General features: G+C 44.1%; 1 protein-coding gene across 2 annotated transcripts in view; it reads left to right on the forward strand.

The window, feature by feature from the left end:
* LOC123762993 (sodium-dependent proline transporter) overlaps positions 1–21364 on the forward strand; it is a 43351-nt gene extending 21987 nt beyond the window's left edge. For both annotated transcript variants that reach the window (XM_069302151.1, XM_069302150.1), the window contains exons 2-14: positions 5422–5577; positions 6374–6542; positions 6858–6989; positions 7610–7713; positions 8056–8207; positions 11567–11795; positions 12105–12251; positions 12787–12919; positions 13671–13786; positions 15008–15136; positions 16134–16334; positions 17379–17540; positions 18591–21364. In XM_069302151.1, the coding sequence (XP_069158252.1) occupies positions 5422–5577; positions 6374–6542; positions 6858–6989; positions 7610–7713; positions 8056–8207; positions 11567–11795; positions 12105–12251; positions 12787–12919; positions 13671–13786; positions 15008–15136; positions 16134–16334; positions 17379–17540; positions 18591–18746 (1986 nt within the window). In that variant the 3' untranslated portion in view covers positions 18747–21364. The remainder of the gene's footprint in view (positions 1–5421; positions 5578–6373; positions 6543–6857; positions 6990–7609; positions 7714–8055; positions 8208–11566; positions 11796–12104; positions 12252–12786; positions 12920–13670; positions 13787–15007; positions 15137–16133; positions 16335–17378; positions 17541–18590) is intronic.
* Positions 21365–21912: the final 548 nt, after the last annotated feature.

Genomic DNA, 21912 nt, shown 5'->3' on the forward strand with positions numbered 1-21912 from the left:
TCCTGCTGTTTGTCACTAGTATATGGTCAGTCCCAGCCCCAGCTCCCTTACCATACACCAATATTCATGCTTATCTCAACCAAAAGACCTGTGTAGATGTACTACTAATTTTAGCCTTGTTAATGTGTTACCAAGTTAGAGGGTAAGGTTGTGAGTGACACATGTGTCATGTAGCGCCTCGTGGCTCTTCTCTTCCAGGTAAACTGTCTCTTACTGTCTTACTCTCACGGGCCGCCAAGCTGACCTTTGACCTCCAGGTCAGCTCCCATAACACGTAAGTAGTTCCTGTCCATACTGCCCCACCACACCACCTTTACCTGGTGTAGCACCGGGGTAAGTGGGTGTAGAGGGGGGAAGAGGGGTAGTGGGTGTAGAGGGGGGAAGAGGGGTAGTGGGTGTAGAAGGGGGGCTGGTGTAGACAGGGTAAGTAAGAGGTGGTGTTGGTGTAGACGGTAAGCGACCTTGAGCGCCAGAGATCACTATCTACCGTTACTCTCAGCATTAAAGTCTCCGGCGCTGTCGCCTCCTCCTGCAAGTGCTTCTTTTACTCGCAGCATCACTATTATACTGATGATGATGATGGTGATGGTGATGGTGATGGTGTTGGTGATGGTGATGGTGTTCCTGGAACATGCTCAGTGTTTTAGTATAACCTCGAATGAAGGTGTGGCTCAGCACTTAACTTTTATGTGCGGGACACACACACACACACACACACACACACACACACACACACACACACACACACACACACACACACACACACACACACACACACACACACACACAGCCGCACGCGTCTAGTCGTCATATGTTCACACAAGACCATTGATGCGTTAAATCACTTTCCCTGCGACTACGTGTATTGTCTGGACCCCCAGCACCCTCCCCCAGCACCCTCCCCCAGCACTCCCCCGCCCAACCACTTGGACGGTCGGGGATTGAACGCCGACCTGCATGAAGCGAGACCATTGTTCTACCGCCTAGCCCAAGTGGTTGGGCACTATTCCTTCCCTCCGTCCCATCCCAACTCCTTATCTTGACCCCCTCTAAGTGCTGTATAGTCGTAATGGCTTGGCGCCAACATTATCAGCACGGGGAGAGGCTAGAGGCGTTAAATATGACAAACTAAAAGATGGGACAAAACAAGGCGATATGACCACTACAAAATACTAACAGGAATCGACAAAATTAACTCTTGAAATTTCTTGAAAACTGAAAATTCAAGAACAAGGGATCCTAGATTCAAGCCAAGGAAATGAAGGTGACCCAAAATATGTTAGGAAGTTTTCTTTCACAGGGTGGTAGACGGTTGGAACAAGTTAAGTGAGAAGGTGGTAGAGGCCAAAACCGTCAATAGTTTCAAAGCGTTATATGACAAAGAGTACTGGGAAGACGGGACACCGCGAGCCTAACTCTCATCCTGTAATTACACTTGGGTAATTACACACACACAATGGTAGATGACAGTGTTCAAGGCATCCGAAATATTTCCTTTCCGTGATAAAAAAAAAGTGTATTCACGGGAGGAGAGAGAGACAGGTGAAGGACATGAGACAGAGATGGGAAGTGGGAGGAGGAAGCAGGGATGAGCATGGGGTAGGCAAGGTTTGGTAGTGTTGGCAGGCCTGAAGTAAGGTTTGGTAGTGTTGGCAGGCCTGAAGTAAGGTTTGGTAGTGTTGGCAGGCCTGAAGTAAGGTTTGGTAGTGTTGGCAGGCCTGAAGTAAGGTTTGGTAGTGTTGGCAGGCCTGAAGTAAGGTTTGGTAGTGTTGGCAGGCCTGAAGTAAGGTTTGGTAGTGTTGGCAGGCCTGAAGTAATGTTTGGTAGTGTTGGCAGGCCTGAAGTAAGGTTTGGTAGTGTTGGCAGGCCTGAAGTAAGGTTTGGTAGTGTTGGCAGGCCTGAAGTAATGTTTGGTAGTGTTGGCAGGCCTGAAGTAAGGTTTGGTAGTGTTGGCAGGCCTGAAGTAAGGTTTGGTAGTGTTGGCAGGCCTGAAGTAATGTTTGGTAGTGTTGGCAGGCCTGAAGTAATGTTTGGTAGTGTTGGCAGGCCTGAAGTAATGTTTGGTAGTGGTGGCAGGCCTGAAGTAATGTTTGGTAGTGTTGGCAGGCCTGAAGTAATGTTTGGTAGTGGTGGCAGGCCTGAAGTAATGTTTGGTAGTGTTGGCAGGCCTGAAGTAATGTTTGGTAGTGGTGGCAGGCCTGAAGTAATGTTTGGTAGTGTTGGCAGGCCTGAAGTAATGTTTGGTAGTGGTGGCAGGCCTGAAGCCATGTTTGGTAGTGGTGGCAGGCCTGAAGTAATGTTTGGTAGTGGTGGCAGGCCTGAAGCAATGTTTGGTAGTGTTGACAGGCCTGAAGTAAGGTTTGGTAGTGTTGGCAGGCCTGAAGCAGTATTGTCAAGCCTGCCAACCGCCGCTAACATATTCCCTCTTACCCCTCTCCCTCCCCCCCCCCTCCCCCCCCCCCTGACAAGAACTGACAAACTTAACATTCCTTTCCCCTGATTCACAAGGTTGTTCATACTTACCACCTGCAAAAGAAATATATATATATATATATATATATATATATATATATATATATATATATATATATATATATATATATATATAATATAATATAATATAATATAATATATAAGGCCAGACTCTTGGACTTGCCTTACCCATCATTCGAACATGCAACACAGGGACTGTGAGTTTTATAGACCAGTCGGGGTCGGCCCAAGTGCCATGAGTTAAGAAATATCGGCATGTATAGCGAACCCTCGGCCATATTCACGGTCTGAAATTGAATAAATGGTTTTGTTCATTACTCCCGCCGTTTACCTGCGCCGCATTTTCCTGACTTACTGGAAAATGTGTGAGGGAGGAGACAGTGTGAGGGAGGGAGTGGGGGTGAGGGAGGATCACATATCAATGGTACCGGTTGTTAGCGTGTCACCAGGAGCTGGTCAGACCCGTCCTCTACTCCCTCTCCCTATAACGTCTCTCACTAAGTTACTCTCACTATAAGCACTCTCACTTGGGGCGCTTCTTAGTCCCCAAGTGGCGTGTATTGTGGTAGTTTGTACACGTTGGTGAGTGACTGGGCCGGCCAGTGTTGACACCTGGCCAGTGTTGACACCTGGCCAGTGTTGACACCTGGCCAGTGTTGACACCTGGCCAGTGTTGACACCTGGCCAGTGTTGACACCTGGCCAGTGTTGACACCTGGCCAGTGTTGACACTTGGCCAGTGTTGACACCCGGCCAGTGTTGACACCTGGCCAGTGTTGACACCTGGCCAGTGTTGGCCAGTAGTATAGAGTGAGTGTGTCAGGTCTTATACAGCCTATCGTGTGTAGTGTCAGTGTCCCCCCCCCCCCCGAGGTGAGGCGGTGGAGAGTGTCTGTAACACAGAATGTCTGTCTCTGTGTCCGAGGTTGGAGGCCAGGCGCTTGTGGCTAGTCTCACACAACTCTGCAAGATTAATCATGTTGGGTAGGGGAGTGTCATAGGCCAGTCGGTGACGGCCCAAGTGACATACTGTAAGAAATATCGGTATTTATAGACCCTCTCCCAAGCGATTTTTCAATAAGTCATGTCTGAAATATTTGTTGTTTCTTATAGAGCTGTTCAGCAGTTACAGTGCCTTGTAATAGTACATTTTCTGAGAGGGGGAGGTGGAGAGGGATGGAAGAGGAGGGAAGGAGAGAGGGTAGAGGGGGAACAAGAGACCCGGGCACGGCCGGGTACCTCTTATAGTAGAAGCATAATGCCACCGTCAGTAGTCAAGCACACAACACACTCATGAGGAAACATACATGTGATGCACTTAATACGGTTAGTCTCATGTACGTTGTGTAAGTTGTCTTAAGTCGCAAAGTTTATGAAACAAACTAGCCGTTGGGCAGTTTGCTGCGTGAGAATAATGACTAATAATTTTTCTAAACGCCAATAGCGGTGTAAAGAGAGTAAGGAGGGTTAAAGTGGCGGTGTAATGGTGGGTGTGGAAAGTGTGTGAGAATGTACAAGAGGAACCACGCCTCCAGCACCCGTGCCAACTGAAGTAAAAGTTACACAAGAGTCACCCTCTTGTGACTGGCCGCTCCCGCACGCTCTTTTGTTTCCCCGGGATGATAATGGCGCCGCCCGCTTCTCGTTCCTCACATTTTTGTCTTCTCATCTTGGCTTGAACTGATCTTTTGTTGGCTGTGTCTTGTCTGTTACACCGTACACATGTGAATACAAACACCTGTCGTAATCTTATATTATTTAACAGGATGATTAATGAAATCTGGAATTACTGTCGTATTTATTTTTGGTCAGGCTGTCAGCCGATGAGCGCTCTCCATGACCCTATACGAGGAGGAGCTACCATTAATACGGCAGCACAGAGACTGGACCGAACAGGTTCAGCAGCCATTGTTGTCAAAACTGTCCGTGCTGAGACACTCATTTGTTTCCTAAGTGTATTGTGAGTGTTTTGCTATACAGATACACGCATGGGGGGGGGGGGGTGGAGAGTGAGGGCAAGGGGGGGGGGGGTGGAGAACAAGTGGGAGTGGAGAACAAGGGGGGGGGGGGTAGACAAGGGGGTGTAGGTAATCCTCCACTGTAGATGGTGGTCCTCCACTGTAGGTGGTCCTCCACTGTAGGTGGTGGTCCTCCACTGTAGGTGGTGGTCCTCCACTGTAGGTGGTGGTCCTCCACTGTAGATGGTGGTCCTCCACTGTAGGTGGTGGTCCTCCACTGTAGGTGGTGGTCCTCCACTGTAGGTGGTGGTCCTCCACTGTAGATGGTGGTCCTCCACTGTAGGTGGTGGTCCTCCACTGTAGGTGGTGGTCCTCCACTGTAGGTGGTGGTCCTCCACTGTAGATGGTGGTCCTCCACTGTAGGTGGTGGTCCTCCACTGTAGGTGGTGGTCCTCCACTGTAGATGGTGGTCCTCCACTGTAGGTGGTGGTCCTCCACTGTAGATGGTGGTCCTCCACTGTAGGTGGTGGTCCTCCACTGTAGATGGTGGTCCTCCACTGTAGGTGGTGGTCCTCCACTGTAGGTGGTGGTCCTCCACTGTAGGTGGTGGTCCTCCACTGTAGATGGTGGTCCTCCACTGTAGGTGGTGGTCCTCCACTGTAGGTGGTGGTCCTCCACTGTAGATGGTGGTCCTCCACTGTAGATGGTGGTCCTCCACTGTAGGTGGTGGTCCTCCACTGTAGATGGTGGTCCTCCACTGTAGGTGGTGGTCCTCCACTGTAGGTGGTGGTCCTCCACTGTAGGTGGTGGTCCTCCACTGTAGGTGGTGGTCCTCCACTGTAGATGGTGGTCCTCCACTGTAGGTGGTGGTCCTTCACTGTAGGTAATCCTCCACTGTAGGTGGTGGTCAGTGGTGATCCTCCACTAGCCTAATACCGTACTGCTTGACCTGAAGAGACTCTCCCACACAGGACCCGATCAGTCCCATCTCCTACAAGCAGAGGAGCACAGCGCCAGGCGCCAGCGGCCCGCCGGACCACACCACCCACACTAAGGATTACACCAATGGCGCCTCTGACGAGCGCTGGCGCCAAAACTACGTCCCCACGCCCTACGAGTCCTACAAGGTATGTGTCCCCACGCCCTACGAGTCCTACAAGGTATGTGTCCCCACGCCCTACGAGTCCTACAAGGTATGTGTCCCCACGCCCTACGAGTCCTACAAGGTATGTGTCCCCACGCCCTACGAGTCCTACAAGGTATGTGTCCCCACGCCCTACGAGTCCTACAAGGTATGTGTCCCCACGCCCTACGAGTCCTACAAGGTATGTGTCCCCACGCCCTACGAGTCCTACAAGGTATGTGTCCCCACGCCCTACGAGTCCTACAAGGTATGTGTCCCCACGCCCTACGAGTCCTACAAGGTATGTGTCCCCACGCCCTACGAGTCCTACAAGGTATGTGTCCCCACGCCCTACGAGTCCTACAAGGTATGTGTCCCCACGCCCTACGAGTCCTACAAGGTATGTGTCCCCACGCCCTACGAGTCCTACAAGGTATGTGTCCCCACGCCCTACGAGTCCTACAAGGTATGTGTCCCCACGCCCTACGAGTCCTACAAGGTATGTGTCCCCACCCCCTACGAGTCCTACAAGGTATGTGTCACCACGCTTGTATAAGAATTATGGTTGTCAGAGCTCGTGTGAACTATAACAATACGCTGGGAGCACATCTTTGCCAATGTCGTGAAAGTGAATCCATTATATACTTACATAATTAAGACTAACCCCTTTTGAGAGGCATATCACGGCCCATTACTGGTTAAGTAGTGAGTAAGTAAGTAAGTACCAAGTAAGAGCTGGAACTGGTGGCCACGAGTGCACTAGGATAGGTACAGAGAGAGTAAAGGTGTTTGTTCAACAGAGTAATGGCTCCGGGTCGACGCAGACGGCGGAGGGCGACACTGTAGGGGAGGAGAGTGACCGCGGACAGTGGGGGTCCAAGGCTGAGTTTATTCTCTCCTGTGTTGGTCTCTCTGTAGGCATCGGCAACGTCTGGCGTTTCCCCTACCTCGCCTATGAGAACGGTGGAGGTAAGTCTTCCTCACTTCTCAAGTCTTACTTCACTCTTAATTATTACTCCTTATATCTTTTATACATTCCTTAATTACTTCTCAAATCATCACCATAAAGTACACACAGCTCCTGATTTATTATTACTAATACTTAGAGTAGTTCACTTATAACAACTTATAAATTTACTTACTGTCTGCTAGTTGAAAGTGACTATGACTCCGTAACTGTCATTGATATAACTGCTAAGAAATCCCAGCATTTTGAAGACGGTATTAATGTGAATGTTTAATATTGTGATGATTGTGTTTGTCCTCCCCCCCCCCCCCCCGCAGCGGCCTTCCTGTTCCCGTACATCATCCTCCTGGTGCTGATTGGCAAGCCCATGTACTTCATGGAGACCGCCCTCGGCCAGTACAGTCAGCTCGGCCCCATGAACGTCTGGCGTTGTGCTCCAGTCATGCAGGGTCAGTAGTCTCCTGATAGTGTGTTGTGGTGGGTCAGTAGTCTCCTGATAGTGTGTTGTGGTGGGTCAGTAGTCTCCTGATAGTGTGTTGTGGTGGGTCAGTAGTCTCCTGATAGTGTGTTGTGGTGGGTGAGTAGCCTCATGATAGTGTGTTGTGGTGGGTGAGTAGTCTCCTGATAGTGTGTTGTGGTGGGTGAGTAGTCTCCTGATAGTGTGTTGTGGTGGGTGAGTAGCCTCATGATGCCAGCATATGATGGAAATGTTTGTGTAGAAATACAGCACAGAGCTTTATATTATTGCTAGATCATTCTTGCTTGTTATCATGTGATGGTATCTTATCTATTGTTGTTTGCAATTGAAGGGCCAGGCAGGTACCGAACTCTGAGCAAGGGCCAGCCAGGTACCAAGTCACAGGTGGGCAAGTCTTGCATCTAACCATAAACAGATCACACACTATGTGAAAAAATTAGGCTGCATCACATCATATTGTAGTAAAGACGTAGAGTAATACTGTAGTTAATCTTAGGTATAAACGGTGTTCCACAACAGTGACTGTTGTTGGCCATGCTGCGAATTCTTCAAATTATCTGATCAACTTGACCATTGTTTCTTTGTTTACAGGCGTGGGATTTGCCATGGTAATATTGTCTCTTATTACTGCTATATACTACAACCAGCTGATGGCATATTCCCTCTACTACATGTTTGGCAGCTTTGCTTCAGAGGTGGGTCCCTCTCTTATTATTATTATTATTATTATATAGTAAATATTTAGTAAGTACAGCCAGTTTAAATTGAAATTTTGTGTATCTGTAGGCGAGCCACAAGTGTAGCGTGAAGCACAAGAGTGTGATGCCATTGTCGGGGAGATGAACTCGGCCCATACAAGACAAGTGCTGGCTTCCTGGCCCCGCCAGCGGGATGTATATGTCTCATGCTTGTAGCTGTTGTGCACGCTAGCTTGTGTGTGTGTGTGTGTGTGTGTGTGTGTGTGTGTGTGTGTGTGTGTGTGTGTGTGTGAGGGAGAACATTAATATGACTGGTTTAAGACTTGAGGTGTGTTGCAGGTGCCGTGGGCCAGATGCCACCCTGACTGGGCTGACTCCAACTGTTTCGACGTGGACGGGTTGTATCCGTGTCCACGGTACAACCTCACGGCTCCCACCGACACCGTCAACTGCACCACCAGGAACGAGTCCTCGGCTCAACAGTTCTGGAGGTGAGTGAGTAAGGCAGGTGGTGGTGCGCCGCGGTACACGCACCTCTACATCTCCTGCCTACCAACCTAACAATTTGCCTTCTAATATTTTCTTGTAAGGCCAAATAAAAACAAAGTGAATTATTAGATTAGCAATTTAATTTAATTTTGTTTTCTTTCATTGTATATTTGAAGGCATGATGTGATAGTACAGTTCTCACTCTTGTTACAACTCCTCATGTGACAGTTGAAGACATTTCTTGCCAAGGACAGTGACGGTGACGGTGACAATGACAGTAAACTTACATTATTTTGTCTGTGTTTGGCGAGAGAGCCTGAGGAGCAGAACAAAATATTTCATTTATAAAAATAGGTTTGCACATGATATGTTCATAAGTGTAGAAGCGTCAGAGAGAGAGAACTGTGTGTGCCAGCAACTTGTCGGTGGGTCTCTCTGGTCTAATGTCAGATACCATCTACTGGGGTCTGATAGTTTATTGTCCTGTGAGTACCTTTTGTGCTACCCCACAAGATGAGTATGTGGTGCACAATAAACTACCACTCACAGGACGAGTATGTGGTGCACAATAAACTACCACTCACAGGACGAGTATGTGGTGCACAATAAACTACCACTTACAGGACGAGTATGTGGTGCACAATAAACTACCACTCACAGCATGAGTATGGGGTGCACAATAAACTACCACTCACAGCACAAGTATGGGGTGCACAATAAACTACCACTCACAGCATGAGTATGGGGTGCACAATAAACTACCACTCACAGCATGAGTATGGGGTGCACAACTACCACTTACAGGACGAGTATGTGGTGCACAATAAACTACCACTCACAGCATGAGTATGGGGTGCACAATAAACTACCACTCACAGGACGAGTATGTGGTGCACAATAAACTACCACTCACAGCATGAGTATGGGGTGCACAATAAACTATCACTCACAGCACAAGTATGGGGTGCACAATAAACTACCACTCACAGCACAAGTATGGGGTGCACAATAAACTACCACTCACAGCATGAGTATGGGGTGCACAATAAACTACCACTTACAGGACGAGTATGTGGTGCACAATAAACTACCACTTACAGGACGAGTATGGGGTGCACAATAAACTACCACTCACAGCACAAGTATGGGGTGCACAATAAACTACCACTCACAGCATGAGTATGGGGTGCACAATAAACTACCACTCACAGCACAAGTATGGGGTGCACAATAAACTACCACTCACAGCATGAGTATGGGGTGCACAATAAACTACCACTCACAGCACAAGTATGGGGTGCACAATAAACTACCACTCACAGCATGAGTATGGGGTGCACAATAAACTACCACTCACAGCACAAGTATGGGGTGCACAATAAACTACCACTCACAGCACAAGTATGGGGTGCACAATAAACTACCACTCACAGCATGAGTATGGGGTGCACAATAAACTACCACTCACAGCACAAGTATGGGGTGCACAATAAACTACCACTCACAGCATGAGTATGGGGTGCACAATAAACTACCACTCACAGCACAAGTATGGGGTGCACAATAAACTACCACTCACAGCATGAGTATGGGGTGCACAATAAACTACCACTCACAGCACAAGTATGGGGTGCACAATAAACTACCACTCACAGCATGAGTATGGGGTGCACAATAAACTACCACTCACAGCACAAGTATGGGGTGCACAATAAACTACCACTCACAGCATGAGTATGGGGTGCACAATAAACTACCACTCACAGCACAAGTATGGGGTGCACAATAAACTACCACTCACAGCATGAGTATGGGGTGCACAATAAACTACCACTCACAGCACAAGTATGGGGTGCACAATAAACTACCACTCACAGCACAAGTATGGGGTGCACAATAAACTACCACTCACAGCATGAGTATGGGGTGCACAATAAACTACCACTCACAGCACAAGTATGGGGTGCACAATAAACTACCACTCACAGCACAAGTATGGGGTGCACAATAAACTAAGCGCCATAATCACCAACAATCGTCTATAACTATAACAAGAAATGTTTGTTTCTTCGTCCAAGGTTGGAGGCCAGATGCTTGTGGCTAGCCTCACCCAGTTTTGAGATGACACATAGGTGGCGTGCGAGTGTCATAGGCCAGTCGGGGTCGACAGCAGTACTCCTCTTTAGGAAATATTGGCTCCTATACACTCACAAATCACAGTAGCATGATGCATCAAATGAACACATCTACAAGGGACGTGATGAGGGTTCGAACCTACGTCTGGGATAATCCCACACGCGCCTTAGTCGACTGCGCCACGAAGAGGTAGAACAGCTTGTTGACAGAGCCCGGGTACATGGGGGGGAATTGTGTAAAACCCTGCTTTGTGTCTCTGAGAGGCTGCAGGATCTTCGTGAGAGCAGTAGCACTCCAGGTTGCAATTCTTTTGAGCATGTCGCTGCACAGTCGACTAAGGCGCGTCTGGGATTATCCCGGACGTAGGCTCGAGCGCTCATCACGGCCCTTGTGGATTTGTTCATTGGCTCCTATTTTTCTCATGAAGTCTGAAATTTGGTATTGGTTTTCCGTAGAATTGTATACGTTTTTCACCTGTTCGTACCGCTAATCACATGCCTCTGTATGACTAACCATCCTGTGTGATGGGGATTTTATAGCATCACCTAGTTAGCTTTTTTGACACACTGTACTCCACTTCATATAGTCTAGGGTAGCTGCACTAATGCAGATGTACCTAATATGTTAATAAAAAAAAAAAAAAAAAAAAAAAAAAATCGTACTCGTGTATTAATAAAAAAAAATTGTAATACAGTATTAAATTTTCATAGAAAGACAAAGATAGAGATATACATATAAATAGTGAGAGAAGGGGGAGAGGCGGGGGTAAAGGCAGAGAGAGGGAAGAAGAGAGGAGTTTGGAAAACAAAGGAAGAGTGGGAGAAAGATTAGAGATGGGAGGGAGAGAGAGTGGACAAGGAGGAAAAAAGAAGGGTGGAGAGGGAAGTAAAGAGGAGGAGATTGGGATAAGAGATGAGAGGGGGAACTATGTTAAGAGAGAGGAGGACAGGTAGCTGGTGTAGTCATGTGTGTGACCGTGTACACCTGTTAATACTGTGTGACCCACTGTGTCTCACTTGACCCCATACCAACATATATCTTAACATACAATAACACAACAATAACAATAATATCTGTCAGTACTATCTTTACCTGCCACACAAACTATAACAATTTACTGTACTCTGTAATTCTTCCTCCAAGTATACGATGATAGTTTTAAAGTTTGTGTTCACTTATTAAGAATTTGTCTCATAACCCTCAAAATAAACTTTCTGAATCTCAGAAATGGCGTGCTGCGTCTAGACAAAAATGGCCTTCAAGAGTTTGGTAACATTGGCACAATTCAGTGGGACCTGACGCTGTGTTTGTTGTTGTCGTGGATCATAGTGTTCTTGTGCCTGGTGAAGGGTGTGAGGTCTTCTGGTAAAGTGGTCTACTTTACTGCTACCTTCCCCTACGTCATCCTCATAGCTCTCCTTATTGTTGGCGTCAGGCTGGAGGGAGCTTCAGAGGTAAGAACGTCCAGACTTTCTCCCTTCCTTGTTAAACTTATGCCATTATTGTAACTATCTTACACGACAAGGAAAACAGTTTCTAAAACTAACTTATTATGCCCATTAGGGATTTGGTTACCTATAATTATTATAGAAGTGAAGCGTCCTGATCTATAATCCTTCTGTATTTGAGAACATATATTAAAATGTGCTTATTTTGTGGTAATGAAAACATACGAGAATGTCTATAAGGTGCAGAGACTAAGAGACTTGTGCATAACTGGGTGACATGTGGACGTTATCAATGTGTGGCTAATGTTTGTGAAGGGTCTGAGGTACCTGTTCGTGCCCCGGTGGGCGGAGCTGCTGAACGTGACGGTGTGGAGGAAGGCGGCCGAGCAGATGTTCTACTCCCTCTCCGTCTCCTGGGGAGGACTCATCATGTTCGGATCATACAATAAATTTAGGAACAAGGTATTGTATGTCTTGTATTCATAAACTATCACTGCAGTATGTAATTAATATGTTAGAACGATTTGTTTAAGCCTGTAATGCTAGGGTAGATGCTGGGGTTGTGAGAGTACAGTTGGTACAGACTGCTAACACTGTATACAATAGTCAGTCGTTACATTTTGCATGCTGCTAAAAATCAAGATTCATACATTTGCATTCTTATTTTGTTCTGCTAAATCGTGAAGAGTTTCAGCATTAAAAACAGCCACACTGGAGTCAGGAGTGTAAATATATTAAAGAACAATTAACAATGATATTTGTCTCATGAAGAGCGTGTGTGTCCTCGTGCCAGACCTCTACCGCGGCTCTCAGCTCATGATTCGTATTATACTCTCAATATAATCAAACCTTAAGTACAGTTAAGAATGTTGTTGTGTTTCCACCTGGGGGTCCGAATTTGTTATTGGTCTAAGAGTTGACTTGTGCACAGTAATTAGGTTTGGAAAATGTAGAGTTAGAACAATATTTCTGAATCGTTGGCACTTGTTTTGAACAGGTTCATATCGACGCCTTCGTGGTGTCCTCCTTGGACTTCATCACGTCACTCATCGCCTCCGTGGCCATCTTCTCCGTGCTTGGTGCCATGTCCTCTGACCTCGGTATTGACATCAGGAAGTTGGCTGCCAGTGGTGCGTGTTATTCTGTTTTCTGCCATTATTTATTTTTCTAAATTTCATAACGGATGCTGTGGACTTTATCTATATTAATTACACTTAATTTACTGTAAAATAATTTATTGTATATAAATGTAAATATGCTTTGTTTATTATTGTATGTGTTGGATGTGCATACATTTACGTAGACATGGAGGAGAGTAGCGGTGCTGGGGAGAGGAAGGTGAGGTATAATCCCCGGCCAGGAGGAGTGGCTCCACCTCGCCTCACACACACACACACACACACATGCTCATACTGCACGATTTAGAAGGCACAGTGACGGGGGGGGGGTAAAGGCAGTAACAATAATACCAGACTGTAATCAGCTAGAGTGTTGTGACTGCGCGTCTCCCCCGGTCACCCTCCTTGCTTACTTGTCTGCCAAGATTCAGAACATATTATTTATATGAGTTAATTACCATTATTAAGAACACACAAACATGAAGGGAGAGTAAAATATCAAGGCACTGTCCCTGAAAATAGTTCCTCGACTTAAAAATGAGAAAACAAAATGTTTTGGACTAGATTACACAAATATGAACGAAAAAGACTTAGTCTATCGGTAGGCCTAGAGCACAGCTGACTACCAATGCATAAAACATCAGATATATGAGCTGTGATATATATCACTACATGAAACTGTGCTTATCAGTAAATAATTAATATTGTAGACGACTTTCTATAAGGAGTACAACAAATGATTTCATTGTGGTTGTGAGGACAGGTCCCGGGCTGGCGTTCATAGCGTACCCTGAGGCCATCTCCCGCACCCTGCCCGTGCCGCAGCTGTGGGCTGTACTCTTCTTCTTCATGCTCTTCACACTCGGACTCGACTCGGAAGTAAGTCCACGCTAAACAATCTCAATATTTTGTCATTGTTTTAAATTAAAATATATAAATATACTTTCCATGTTGTCTATTAAATAAAAACATTCAAGAATATGTATTACTATACTGTATATCATTGTATAACTATAAGCTGCTCACTTTGGCTTAATAATGCAAAAGATTTAACTTAGAATGAACAACGTACATTGAAGTCTGTTTAACCCTAAATGTTGAAGAGTAAGGGCTTCCTGTCCCCGGTGCACTGTTGTCCCGTCTCCTCAAGTTCATGTAGGCTGACTATGGTGTGCAACATTGCAACACCCACACTGATGGTTGAACCCGGAGAGTATGGGTGGTGGGGGATGGGATGTCCCCATTACAAGCAGGGAACTAACACCACCCTCGGCTGGGCTAATTATAAAGCCTTCCACTTTGTGTACTGTACATGAACGTCTCTGAAGCTATTGATAAACCGCCTTATGAAAGACTGGAACATAAACTAAATGAAATCAACAGGAAAATACTAGAATAGATAAAAATGATCAAATAAAGATAACAAAGAATTGTCTTAAATGGAGGAGAATGTGACCAGAAAAATGTTGACAGTACCACAAAGTTCCAGTGTATGGCCAACAAGAATTATCTGGGAACTACATCAAATGGGTTGATGTAGTTCATTAACCCTTCAACCAAGAAGGGTTGAAGGTCTCATGTTTTCCAACTCCACAAACTAGGCATGACGGAGGCGTTCTAATCTAGACCTTTGTTATACTGAATAAAATTGGAATACCTTAATCTAGACCAGTTGTGGACCACTTGTAGCTTCAAGCTCAACAAGCCACAATGCACAATGTTGAGCACAAAACAAGAGATGCTTTTTCACCCATAAAGTTATAAACCCGTGGAACCGCCTACCCGCCAAAGCTGTAAATGTAAGTCATTACTGCAGTTTAAACTTCACCTAAAAAGTCCTCAGGAATAATGAGGATCTCTTTGATAAGCTTAACCTTCCTGGCCTTTTGGTCGCCACTAGTGATGACCCTCGGGGTAAATTCAGGTATATATTGATGACTATAAATAACTGCAGCCATTTGATTCTGGAAACCTCAACCGAGTATCTTATTTTGCCTGGCATGTTAACTTGAAAGGATTATAATGTTGGTGTGTTTAATTCCTATGATATTCATTACCTCTGATTCGTATTCATATTCATATTTTTGTTTTCCTTGACAGTTTGCGTTCCTGGAGACTGTGCTGACGGCTCTGTGCGACTCTGTGCCGAGGCTTCGCAATCACAAGGTCGTCATTACCTTCGTTATCTGTGCCTCCTGCTTCCTCCTGGGCATCCCACTCTGTGCCACGGTTAGTATGTGCAGCACTTGATGCTACTCCCCCGTCCATGGTCCTGGTGACCGCGGCCCCTCACTCACACTCCCCGCTCATGGCCGCAGGTCACCACAAATGGACACATAAAGGTTTACAGGGATCCTTGTACAATAGATGGCTCGACTGCAAGAAGGCAGCTCACTTGTCAAATACTTGTCTTCATTATCGTTGACTGGCATTAGTCACGTTTAATCACCTTGTACTAAGGAAAGAAAAGACACGGAGACAGGGAGGAGGAAGAGGAGGAGTGGCACTCCTCATAAAGCCGAAATGAAAATTTGTGAAACTAGAGATTCGGAAGACTAATGGAAACACAAGCTTCATACTTGGGACTCTGACAGGTGATGGGAAGAAGATAGTGATCTTGATAATCTACAATCCCCCACCAAACAGTAGAAGGCTTAGACAGGAATATGATGATAACAACAAGACATGTATAGATGAACTACAGAGGGCAGCAACAACAGCTCACAGAATGAGAGCGAAACTGTTGGTCATGGGGGACCTCAATCACGGAGAGATCGACTGGGAATCAAGAAATCCACATGGTGAAGAAACGTGGGGGGGGGGGCAAAATTAGTGGAAGTTATACACAGAAGTTTTCTAACACAATATGTAAAGGAAGACACAAGTGAAAGAGGAGGGGATACACCAAGCATATTAGACCTGGACAAAGTTTCTATCACCCCTGATGCCCCTGTTACCTAGCAGTAAATAGGTACCTGGGAGTTGCACAAGACAACACATATATGGCTGAGACACAGGCGGGTCCCTCACCCCGCGTCCCTGGTGATGGGGTAACATTGGGTGGGAGCAGCAGTTTAGAGAAGGAAAGTGAGAAGAAAGCTTTAAAATATAAAAAAACATTTATTATGCTCTGTTTTATTTATCAGTTTATATTAGTTTTATTTATATTGGTATTGATTATTGCATGAGAGTGAGTAACATGCTGATGTTCAATTGTTTGTTGCAGTTAGGGCCGTACATCTTCTACTTGTTGGACAGCTTCGGAGGCGGCATTGGTGTACTGCTTATTGCCATCTCCGAGTTAGTTGCCCTTCACTGGGTGTATGGCGTCCACCGCTTCAGTGAAGACCTCAAGTTTATGTTGGGCTACAGTCCGTCCATATTCTGGAAGGTGTGCTGGGTCTTCATCGACCCCATCGTCCTCATGGTGAGCAACACTAAACCCATCTCAACTTCCATGTCATAGTTAACACTTATAAATAAATAAATAAATAAATAAATAAATGAATAAAAATTTATTTATTATTTATTTATTTATTTAAGTAAAGTACATACATACAAGGTAAGATACAAAAGTTGATGGATTATAGATAGAGCTAATCCTCTATCTTACCTCTATCTCTATCCTCTTACTTTATTTTAGTCATTTACTCATAAACCATAGTTGACGTGAGGGCCTTTATCTCACTTGTGACCTCCACTAGGGCAGGAAGCTGCTGGCTTTATCTCTTTCTTGCTTTTAATAGCTCGCTAATTTGGATGTAATCAAAATTATAGGTTATCCAGGAAGTCTCTCGATAGCTTGAAAATTTGTCAATACTACTTGCAGTTCAAATTAATGAACATTGCAAAGGCTGTACTTTAAGGGTGTTAAACGTGTATGTATCGAGGCAGAGGTAAAGATAAACTAGAAGGTCCAGAGCAGCTATTGTGCCAGCATGTGTGGGAGACAGGTGTGTGAGTGGGAGACGGGTGTGCGAGGGTGGAGGGTGGTGGAGACAGGTGTGTGAGTGTGGAGTGTGGGGGGGGAGACAGGTGTGTGAGTGTGGAGGGTGGGGGGGAGACAGGTGTGTGAGTGAGGAGGGTGGGGGAGACGGGTGTGTGAGTGTGGAGGGTGGGGGAGACAGGTGTGTGAGTGTGGAGGGTGGGGGGAGACAGGTGTGTGTGTGAGTGAGGAGGGTGGGGGAGACGGGTCTGTCAGTATTATATACCTGCCCGAAACGCTGCGCGTACTAGTGGCTTTACAAGATTGTAAATACTATGCTATGTATTCTCTCTAACCCAATGTACCTTCTTGTATATTAATAAATAAATATTGAGCAGGAAACTGGAATAAACTTGAAACACTGAATTATAAAGAAATGTTTGTGATGATAATTGTGCTATTAATTTATTTGAACTCTAACAATAAAACTGTTTCTTATTTAATAATTAATTACCTGCAGAATATTACAGATATAATTACTTTCAGATATTGTTCATCTACTCTGTGATCACCTGGGAAGATCCTGTCTACAACAACATTGAATTTCCAGCTTGGGGCATTGGTATTGGTTGGCTGTTGGCGGGTATCTCTGTGGGCATGATACCTCTGGTGTTTGTTGTCAGAGTCTTGAAGATGCTCGTCACTGGGGTACGCTACCAAGTCTTTGTAACATGTATCTTTAAGACCAACACAGAGACGTGGATGTGTTGTGAGGCGTATTGCCTCACAGCTCTCCCTCCCTCACCTAGTTACTCCCCACTACTCTCACCTCCTGCACTCTTACCTTCACCGTTATTATATTACTCTAAATTGTATTTCTTCACAAGTCTCTAGTCATTTTGGTACGTAATTATGACTTGCCTCATGTCTGACCCTAAAGTAACACAACTACAGTACAATGAAGAGGAAGAAGAAGACTAGTAATAGCAGTAATTTAACAAAAATAATAGTGCAGTAATATTATATTTATAAAATATATAACAACAAATACATTACTGTAATTTTGTTTTAAGCTTAATTATTTTCCAGTATACCTATTTAACATAATTTTCACTTAGTGTTGCCTTGTTATCTAGATGTCAGCCAGTATTACTGTGTGCTTGTACTCCAGTTTGAGTGGCGTGTGGTGTGAGGAAGTGCAGTTCAGCACCTGCATTATATGCAGACGAGGAGTCACAATAACATGGCTGAAGAATGTTGACCAGACCACACACTAGAAAGTGAAAAGACGACGACGTTTCGGCCCGTCCTGGACCATTCTCAAGTCGATTGTGTCTTGGTCGACTTGATAATGGTCCAGGACGGACCGAAATGCCGTCGTCTCCTCACTTTCTAGTGTGTGGTCTGGTCAACACCTGCATTATAACCTGTTATACTACTTGTTTGTCTTTCTAAACTATATTGTAAGTAACTAGTTGAATATCACACATTTCTTATAAAATAAACACAATTTTTATATAGTCAGATTAATTTTTGAGATCTCCACATTGCAACTGTAATTATTGGGTATAAAGTTAAGGTCACGTTGCACGAGGGCTCAGCAACTGTCCGTCATGCAGCTCCACAGCACACTCCTCATCTTCTCACATACAAATCCCATTCCTATAAAAGTGGTACATTTGGTGATGATGATCAGAATTATTATAATAGTTTATTCACGTCACAGAACCAGTGTTGACACCTATTCATTCTTTGCAGAAAATACGTGATGTGTTCAAGCCGGCCACCAGCTGGGGACCCGGGTGCCCAGAGGCCAGGAGAGAGCTGCTGGCAATTCAGTCCACATTTGACATGAATGAGACCAAGTATGGTATAGACAACCCAGCCATGGACACCAGATATTACCCTCAGTGACTCTAAGGTCATAACGTCTTCATAACCCACTATATTTTTAAGCATCGGTTGGCACCAAGATTAACCAAAAAAATTGTGTATATTGTCTATACAGGGTATTTATATTTCCATGCACAGTAATAGCAATACCTTGTTTCAGGGGGGCCAAATTTACCCGAATTTACCTAATGTAAGTTTTTGATTGATATAGATGTAAACATTTAATTCCAATCCATGAGATTAATATAATAGTTTCTTGCAGTAGAGTACTGTAGTTATAAGTGACTGTACATTGATATAGCAATACAGTATACCAATAATGTTATGGGCTCTGTCCACATTACCTTCCTTAGCGTAATGATCAACATCTTCCACTAGCTCACACATTTTGTAAGCTACTTTTTTAGTTACTAAAATCAAACATTAGCCCAAGTATTGTTTAAATCCTCTTTTGTGAAAGATAATTAGCTCAAGTTATAATAGTGTACTGTAAACATATCTATAACAAGACAAAGGAATTTCTATTCTCAGGTCAAGGTTTGATGCTCCGTCCAAACGTTAGAAGCCCTGAGAACAGGAGCTGTGTCAGGAGAATATGTTAGAGCAATCTTTGCTCTTATTGAGGTTTTGTTGCCCGAGCTTTTGTGTGTAACCTGCATACGTGACCATTATTCAAGGTTAAATGCCAAAAATGGCGTGCTATCCCTGCAGGAAACCATATACAAAAATTTGGGTAACACTTCTCGAGTGAGACATGTATTATACCATAGTCTTAAATTTCAGGTTGTTCTGCAGAGTTTTATATTTGTGTAGTCTACATGTCTTCTTTGTCTCCCAGACTATATTCAGAGTGAGTCTGAAGACCTCTTATACTGTATCTCTTTTTTTATACAGTAAATACATTGTATCTGAATATTTTTACTCGCATAATGTTATTTGTTCTAGTCCAGTGATGCTACACCCACCATCTGTATAACTTAACACTACACCCAGCACACCCAGTGGAGAGGTATACTGTCTGCCAGTCACTATACCTCTCCACGTCACAACTTGCCTGGTGACTCCGGTTCCTACAGAAGATATCACCATGAATACAATATTTTAGTTCATCTTTATAAAATATTTAATAAAATCATTAAATCTACATGGCACACTTTTGTGATGAAATTTCTAATGACAGTATGCGAACAAGGGAACGCAGGTGGAGATAGAGTACCCAAATGAGCCACAGGGACGTTAGAAAGAACTTTTTCAGTGTCAGAGTAGTTAACAGGTGGAATGCATTAGGCAGTGATGTGGTGGAGGCTGACTCCATACACAGTTTCAAGTGTAGATATGATAGGGCTCAGGAATCTGTACACCTGTTGATTGACGGTTGAGAGGCGAGACCAGAGAGCCAGAACTCAACCCCCGCAAGCATAACTAGGTGAGTACTTATTGATGGTGACTCCTCATGCTGCACATTTATTGATGGTGACTTTCTTAATGGCATACTTTTGTTGATGGTGACTTTCTTAATGGCATACTTTTGTTGATGGTGACTTTTCTTGTGACACTTCTTGATGGTGACTTTCTTCATGATACACATACTTACTCTTTCTTTAGATATATTAGTGTTTAGTATGTTACAAGAGCATACCATCTACCTCTATGTTGGCATACCTCCCCCCTCCCCCCGGTATGCCGCCTGAGCCAACTCAAATGTTTTCACACTTGTATGTTGGTCAGTTATCATGGTGTGATGACTGGTTTACTTGTCATGAGAAATTTGTCATGACAAATCCTTCACCAAATGTTTCAAGTATTACTTTTGGGTTTTTGAAACCCTGCGGTTGTGCATGTTTCCATGGCTTTATGTACTCTTGGCTTTGTTCTCCACTGACAGTCGGGGATCCCGGGTTCGATTCTCGGGCGGGACAGAAATGGTTGGGCACGCTTCCTTTTCCCTAATGCCTCTGTTCACCCTAACAGTAAATAGGTGCCCGAGAGTTAGGCAACTGTTGTGGGGTTGCATCTTGGGGCAGGGTCAGTAGTTAGACCTTAAGGCAACCTCAGTGCAGGCTTCCTGTCCCCGACAAAACGAATTATACATGAGTAGTGTTAACCAGAGCATTGTGTCCAATTTATGTGATAAAGTTGGATTCATTTATCTGAAATGTCTTCTAATATATATTTTTAATATACAATATAATTATCAAGTGCGTGTGTATTATTGGAAGTTTTAGGGGTGCAATATATTTTGTCGTGTATATTTTTTTGTGCTGGCAAATATTTTTTTCTTGAGAAAAATTAACATTTCATTCAAATAATCTAAAGATTACACTGACTTAGTCACATTCCATTAACCACAAATGTGTTTTACTTGTCTCATTTTAATTCTTGTACATTGTGTCTTTGTTAGAAGATCAATTTGAATGAATTCAAGAAAATACTTTACATTCATGCTTAGATTTTTCACTGTGAATAAAGATGAATAATAATATTTTAAATTATTATTTTATATTTTGTAACGTTTCGAGTCAATTAACTTGAAAAGTATAATAAATGTATATGTAGTATATGTATATGGTGTATACAGTATACAATACTGTATATTATAGGCCTATTATAATATAATTAAAATAAACTATATTTCATAAGATATTGTTTAAATATCCTTTACTCACAGACTCATAGCTGTTTATTGTTCATATGGGTGTAGGTAGAGCCCCAGATCCGGGGCTCTACAGAAAGAAATTGAATGTATACATATATACATACACATACATATCTAATCACCCACAAATACACATCAATAATCTTCCAAGACGGACCGAAACGTCCTCGTCCCTTCACTTTCTAGTGTGTGGTCTTCAATGCATTAATAAACATTTGGTTATTATATTATTAACATCTTTTTGACAAAATTAAGTACAATTTTGCCTAATGTGAGGATTTCAATTGGTGGAAATATTTAGTAGCGGGAGCCATGGCAACACCGGCGGGGAGCGGGCCTACTTGATGACGTATCATGACGTCAGAGCGCAGCATCCTGCCAGATTTATCCTGACAATAACTTGGAACTCGCATCACCCTACATTTTTATAATTGACAAGTTTGTTTTACAAATTTAGTATATTTTATAATCAGTATGTGTGGAAGAGGGTGTAGTGTGAGGTGATAAGAGTGAGTGAGAAGTGTAAACGGG

This window comes from Procambarus clarkii, chromosome 47, assembly GCF_040958095.1.
Source record: "Procambarus clarkii isolate CNS0578487 chromosome 47, FALCON_Pclarkii_2.0, whole genome shotgun sequence".
NCBI lineage: Eukaryota > Metazoa > Arthropoda > Malacostraca > Decapoda > Cambaridae > Procambarus > Procambarus clarkii.